This window comes from Athene noctua, chromosome 12 (genome assembly GCF_965140245.1).
Source record: "Athene noctua chromosome 12, bAthNoc1.hap1.1, whole genome shotgun sequence".
Taxonomy (NCBI): Eukaryota; Metazoa; Chordata; class Aves; order Strigiformes; family Strigidae; genus Athene; species Athene noctua.
The window spans coordinates 18,128,233-18,135,519 of NC_134048.1; the positions used below are offsets into that span (position 1 = coordinate 18,128,233).

The window sequence follows — 7,287 nt, forward strand, 5'->3', positions numbered from 1 at the left end:
TCATAATGTCATTATCTGCCTTGCTCCACAGTCAGATACCGTGTGTGGTGTCACAGGACAAAACCTTTGGCAAGGGCCCTAGAAGAGCAATTTAGCTCCTCATCCATCTCAGCTGGCAGTGTGATTGGCTTCCAAGCTTGCATTGCTGAATGTGTTATTTTACTCTGACATATATTATTGAGTGTTAAATCACTTTCTGAAGTGTTTATTGGCAGTAGTTGAATTCCTTCCACTCATTTAAGCTGCTTTTGAAACATAAACATTTCCTTGTATCTTGGAGTTTGATGTAAACATGGGGAGAGTTCCCTCAGGAGGATGGATTGTAGAAGTGACCAGCTCAGTAGGTAGGGACAGAATTTATCAGTACTGTGGAAAATATCCTCCTCCTTCCATCAGGCTGAAACAGCAAACTTCCGCCGCCACTCCACAGCACTTCACATGGGGAAGTGGTGTCTTGGTCCTCCCACCATGTCTTGGCCTGACAGGAAGCAGATCACACTTGCACTGGAACATCAATGACTTCCTGACAGGATCTTTATAGATCCTGAAGCTCCCTGGAAAAGAAAAATGGGCTGTGATCTGCAGGATCAGGTGCTGGGGAGGTTATTAGGCATCAGCATGCGCATGCCTCCAGGTGTGGAGTGTGGTCTGCAGCCTCTGCCTAGCAGTGATATCTCTTGGGAAAGAACCAGAGACCGCACTCTTGTATCTATTTAGGAAAATGGAGCAGAGGATCAGAGAACAGAAATAAACAGATTAAAATCTAGTGTGGCAGTCAGAAGCTGAGCTGGAGAACAAGGGCCAGAAGCAGGTCAAGCTGGGGAGGAGGCAGGAGAGCTGGAATTTCAAATGAGCCCTTTTATAATTCATCTCTTGAGGACTCTAGAAGTGACAGCCCAGCAGCCTGATCCAGGCTGGCTTAGTCAGTACTGCAAGTCCTCTTACCTCTTGTCCTTGCTCCAGTGAAGACCTACAAATCAAAGTTTTTCTTTTCTTTTTATCTTTAATGAGGAGGTCTGTTGAGTCTTTTTCCTGCATCTCAGAGTTACTTTCCAATCTGATGAACAGTGACTTTTAGAGATGACACCAGTGACGAGCTGCTGAGATCACAGTAGCAATCAAGGCTCCTTTGATGGCAGAGCTAAAAATACGTTCCTCAGCTGACACAGCCTTAGGGAGGAGAACATATAGTCTGGTTTGAAAGAATACATCTTCCTTTGTCTCCATGTCGTCTTCTGCCAGAGGACACCACATCTGTGACAACCATGCAAGCAGGTTACAGCTGTCTTCTGAACTGAAGCACCCATGTACAGACACTTACTGCTTCCAACCCCAGGAAGAGCAAAGATTTAAAACCCTCTGAGCGTCTTGGAGAATGGTGTAGTTGGCAGTTTTGCTTCTCTGGTCATGCTGGCACCTGTCAAGTTATTGCATGGCAGAAGCCACATCTTGGGGTCTAGAGGAAATCACCTTTGCCAATCCCCTAGGTTCAGTTTCAGTCCTCTTCATCAGCTGCCCCAGCTCTTTCCTATCTGCTTCTCTGCCTGCTCTCCTCCTTGCTAAATCCAGGGCACCGGATCACAAGCTCCCTGGCTAATGAGGTGTCCCCAAAGCCTTGCTTTGGCCCTTGTAAAGGAAACTGTGGTAAGTAGTGTCACTGCCACCTCCTGGACTTTCTGAGGATGAGAGCTTATCCCAGGGGTTGCAAATGCTGTGCTGAGATCAGGGATTGCCCATCTTCAACCCGGACTAGCCCAGTCCCTTCCCAGGCCTGCGGAGTGATGGCATTAACCAGCCCATGTTTGCAGAGAAGGGTTGATCTCCTTCCCCTTGGAGGCATTAGCTAAAGATGGATCATTAAGGCTTTTGGGCAGGAGATGTACAGATGAACAAGCATACACAGTGAGAGTTCTCCGTTTGTAATGTGTAATATGTCAGGAGGTAAGAGGTTGAGCAACCCAATTTGACAAAGGAAAATAGCAAAAAGGGAGTATTTTGCTGGCTAAATGAAAGCCTCCTCTGTGTGTGATTTTTCATGCTTCTGCATGCATAACTTGAACGCAGAAAAAGGAAAAATTCATTTGTTTGGTCAGACAGAAATACACCAGATTTATTGTTTTGAGAGATACAGGTGGGTATTTCTACGTGGCTGTGGTAGCTATAATGTTTTGGTGACATGATGTTCTGCCAAAAAAAGGCATTCACCCAAGAATGTCTCTGGGCTCAGTCAGAGTCAGTCCCAGAGGTGGATGTCCCATCCCTAAACCTCTGTGGGCAGTGGTCCATTGCCAGGAGTCTGTTTGGTGCTCCCATTTAGGGTGTTGGCCCTGAAGATGTATGACCTCCCTCTAACTGAACCCTCTGTGTGGATGCTTTCCGGCTTGTTCTGGCAACGGAAGAACATAAGGAAGCCATTCCGGTAGTTCTTGTTCATCCACCCGTAGAGAAGAGGGTTGACAAATGTAGAGCACATGGCCCCAACATGGAAGAGAGTGTACAGGAGTTTGTACTCATGGAAGATAAGAACCAGATCAAGATCAATGGCAAGCTGGAATATGTGGAAGGGGAGCCAACAGACTGCGAATACCACAACTACCATCACTAGCATTTTGGTTGTCTTCCTCCTCCGGCACTGATTTTCATTCCTAGAAGTGGGACTGACGTGATTTTTCAGCTTGAACCAGATCCTGATATAAGCATAACAAATAATTGCAAGAGGAAGCACATACTGCAGGAGGAGCATGGACAGGCTATAGATAGTGGCATCTCTGTTATTACCAGAAGGCCATTTTTCTGAGCAGACAGCCATTTTGAGGTTGATGGATGGGATTTCCTCATACCGGTACTCTCTGAAGATGGCCAGAGGACCTGCTAGGACAGCTGCTGCTAGCCACATGACAGCTATGATGGTGAAGCTGAGCCTCTTGGAAATCCTGCTGTCCAGGTGGAAAACAATACACCGGTACCTATCCAGGGCAATCACAGTTAGGGTGAGCGTGGACACATGGACACTCAGAGCTTGAGCATATGGGACCAGATGACAAAGAACAGCTCCAAATTTCCACTCGTCCAGCAATGTGTACACTAGGGTGAAAGGCAGACAGAGTGTGTCCACCATCAGATCTGCCAGGGCCAGGTTAGCTATGAAGAAGTTGGTGACAGTCCTCATGGTCTTGTACTTCACTATGATGTAGATGACCAAGGAGTTGCCAATGAACCCCAGCAGAATGATGAGGGAGTAGGCAGCAATCAGAACAACCTGGACCCCCAAGATCTTGGTGCTGTCCATCATAACACTGCGGGACCCAGAGAGATCCTGGCTGGGAATGACAAAGTCCTTGGCGTGCCAGCCCTGTGGCAGCTTCTCGTCTGATGCTGTCTTCTCCACGGTGAGGGTGCTGTTGGCTCCCTCCAACGGTCCCATGCCTGGTCTGAGACTTTCCATCAGGAGAAGGAGGTCTGGAACACAGACACAGCAGAAGTGAGAGCATGGGAGACAGCAGAGCAGCTGCCAAAACTGAAACTCAAAGGGCATGTCCCGCATGGCATTTCAGGCTAAACAACCCCCATCCTTCCTTTCAGTTCTCTTGCACCTCCTTTTAGAGCCTATGATCAGTTGAACGCAAATTCCCCAAGGAAAGGTCGGTGGAAAATGCAATTTTTCATGCAAGTTTATGTTTATTTGAATTTAAGAGGGAAAAACCCCTCAACCTGCCAGGGCCAGACTGGTAGGTCCTGAACAGACCTCCTGCTCATGCCCTTTGAACCCTGCCTCTCCTGCTCCTTGCTACAAAAATGCCCTGAATCCTAACTCCTTAAAAACTAGGGAAGGAGAAAAACAACAGGACGCTCAAATTCAAGGTGCTTTTCTCCACCTCCCCCTAACAATTTATTTCCAGACTGTGCACCAATTTCTTATTTCTCATCTCCCTGAGTGAAAATATCTTTCATCCTGTCTCTGCAGGAGTCTCCATCACTGCTCCTGCTAGCAATACTACCACCCAAGAGTGGTACCCCCTGCTCCCGAGCCCTGGTAGTGTGGTTAGCATTACTAATGCCATTTTATGAGGCAAGCAGACACTCTCTGTGACCGAGCGGGTCACGTACACATTCCTTTTCCCTCATTATCAGGCCCTGAAGGTCCTGTGAATCAAGTAGACAAACCAAACAGTTTTCTTCTTCCCCTCCTTGCCAGCCTCAAGGTTCCTGGGCACCAAGACAATTACTCCCTTCCTTGCTGGCCTTGAAGGTACCAGGCACCCAGCCAGGCAGGCTGCATAACAGCACAAAGAGCACTGCCCATAAAATCAAGCAGTTACAAGTCTCCCTGTGGACAGGGACACCCCTGCCATCCTCTGCTTCCTCCAAGGACTGAGTGAATGACTTGTATTTTTTTATAGGATTTTCAAGTCTAGATTATAATTATAATATAAAATTTATAAAATTATAATTGTTATATTGATGCAGCAAACCATGTATTAGGATTTGACCCGACCTGCGGAGGGTCCAGGTGGTTACAAATTATGAGTTGTGTTATAAATTCTGTATTACTTAGGTGACTAGAAATCATGAGTTGTACTACAAATTTTGTATTAATGCTACTTGTAGATTGAACTACATTGATTGTGCCTGTAGAAATCCTGTGTCATTTCAATCATAAATTCTGTGCTATACAAATCACAATACCCTGTTAAGGAAATAAAGCTTTAATTGTAACCATGATTTAGTGCTGTCACCATTCTGCCAAGGATCCCTAAAAGAACCTGTCTGTCCCCTCAGTGCCAGTGACACCCAGGCATCCACCAGCTTTGCAGAGGAGGGAGCTGCTGCAGGGACATGCGTGTGCAGGGGCCAAACCGCTGGAGCTGTGAACAAGCCTCCTGCAGAGCTGTTGCTGAGCGTCCGGCCACAAACAGGCCCAAGAGCCAAAGCCCCGGCGTCAGTGAGCCTCCTGCCACGTGGTGCTCAACGTCTGCGTGAGTATGGCTTTGGGAGCAGGGAGCCTGACTGGTGAGCCAGAACTGACTCAGTCTGGAAACCGTGGCTGGCGTTCGGTGCCATTGTAACGGCAGAGTGTTGTCACGGCAGGGTTTTCATTCAGTCCAAACACAGCAGGAGAAAAGACAGCTTTGTTACTGTCTCCTTCTCAGCCTCCGTGTCTCATAATTGCTGCTGGGGTATGAGGGGTGGACGTGGCCCCTCACATATCCCCTCTCCCCACCGCGGTGTGTGAAGCCCCCATTCCCACTGCACACTTGATCAAAAGTGAGCAAAAGTCATCACTCTGCCCAAACAGGCTGGTCTGCAGAGCTTCGTGTTTTCTCTGACCTGCAGAGAAGGGGGATAATGCCCTGCCACTGAAGGAGGGAGGGAGGGAGGGAGGGAGACAGAGGGCTTAAACAAAGCTGGGAATTAGAGGCAGACTGCTGGGTACCTTCTCAACCTCCTTGAGGAAGGAATTGGTCTGGGTTTGTACTGGGTGAGATGAAAGCACTGCTGACTGGGTGCTGGTGGGCTTCCTGCAGGTCCATGCCCTGCAAGATATTCAAGGACAGCCTGTCCCTGGGAAGGGAGAAAGCTTTCTGTGCAGAACACCTGCATTTTATCTAATTCCTTAAACAAATACCATAAAATAATGGTGGCAAGATGGTAAAGGTGGCAGCAATTACATCGCAATGAATAATAAATGGCTGCTGCTTCTTTCATCACTCCTCAGAGCATGAAGTGATTCCCACTTGGGGGCTGCTCCGAGGAATCTGCCCAGCCGGCTGCAAACCTGGGCCCTGCAGATACCATATGGAGACCATATAGCTACCGCTAAGAGGGTGGGAAGGTAACTTTAAGGAGCAGGAGGGAAAAATGTGTGGATTTGCTGGGGTGAGGGTTTGCTTAAGGGTGATTTCAGACCTCCACAAACACCACTGCCCCCAACCCTGGGAAGGTAACCCTAAAATCCAAAGGGAGGCCACAACTTCTAAGGCAGGAGAGAGGAGCTCAAAGCTGCCTGGCACAGCCAGCACAGTGGGAAACGGGGCAGGGGAACAGGCCCTGGGAAGGTGGAACAGCTCAACCTCCACACAGCAGCAGCCCGCAGACACCCATGCTGCAGCTGCCCCCAGAGCAAACCTTGCTGCCAGGAGAGCAAGGTCAGTGAAGGAAACAGAGCAAGGGCTGGGCACACTTTTCAATGGCTGTGCTTCCCCTGCTTGCTCTCCGTCTGGGTTTTTGTATCTTCCAGATTGTCTAGTATTACTTTATCACTATCATTTGTTACCCCTTTTCTGTGGCTTGCCTGTCCTAAATGGGACAGTACCCAAGTCCTGGCGTGACACCAGCGGAGACTCTCTTCCCTTTTTCCCCATCTCACCCACCAACTGGCCGCCAGTTCCCATGTTCACATCTCAGGCTGTTTCCTTTCACTGGAGACTGGCAGCTACCCACCATCTGAGAGGAGCCAGGAACACCATGATTATTGGAGCTGTTTCACTTCCGAACAAAATGGCCTTAATGGAGTTATTATTTGATTTGGTTTGCTTTGTCTTTTTCCAAAGGGGAAACTATTAAAAATCAATTAAGGCATTTTAATTAAGGGACAAAATGGTCATAATAAATGTTCCTGCTTCAGGGGCTGCCTTGAGGTTGCAGGGATGCTGCTAGCAGACCAAGGTCTCTTCCAGCAAGTAATGGAAGTGCTGGCATATGTGTCGGCTGCTGCCAGGCACACGCTCCCGTGCCCACCAGGCCTGCCAGACTACATGGAAAAATCCTTGGAGCTGAGACCCAACTGGTTTTGGGAGAACAAAACAGCAGGGCAGACCAGGAGGCGGCAGAAATACTACCCTAAGCCCTTTCCTCTGTGCTGGGCTGCCATGAAGGGATGCAGAAATGGCATTGCCTGAGTTCTGCCCTCACCCTCTCCTCCAGCAGAGGCTCAGCCTGAGGCAGGGCTGGGACCCAGGAGTGGCTCCAAACAAGGCAGAGAGCTGTTCCCTGTGCCAGCAGGCTTCAGCCTTTGGGAAGGGGGGAAAAGGAGGGAGAAGCACAGAGAAGCACAGAGAACAAAACCTCAGCCCTTTGCTGAGCACACTGCTGTCAGTGACTGAGAGCGACAGTGACCACCGTGACAGCTCCAAAATCCATCCCAAGGACTGGGCCTAGACTAGGTGCCCTGGGACTCACATGCACCTCTGCTTCCTGAGGATGCCCCGGCTCCCTCCGTGTCCCTGCTGCAGCCCCAGGCACGCAGCCAGCCCGGTCCAGATCTGTCAGGGCACATCCAGACGTGGA

The 7,287-nt window shown here is 49.1% G+C and overlaps 1 protein-coding gene across 1 annotated transcript; it reads right to left on the reverse strand.

Moving 5' to 3' along the window:
* Window positions 1-2,260: 2,260 nt before the first annotated feature.
* LOC141965150 (neuropeptide Y receptor type 2-like) lies at window positions 2,261-3,445 on the reverse strand. Its single transcript, XM_074916301.1, has one exon. The coding sequence runs from the start codon at window positions 3,443-3,445 to the stop codon at window positions 2,261-2,263; it is 1,185 nt and encodes a 394-aa protein (XP_074772402.1).
* Between the last annotated feature and the right edge of the window lie 3,842 nt (window positions 3,446-7,287).

What these genes read in the sequence shown, in the direction of transcription:
- LOC141965150 (XM_074916301.1), bottom strand. Translation starts at nt 3,445, where the DNA reads ATGGAAAGTCTCAGACCAGGCATGGGACCGTTGGAGGGAGCCAACAGC.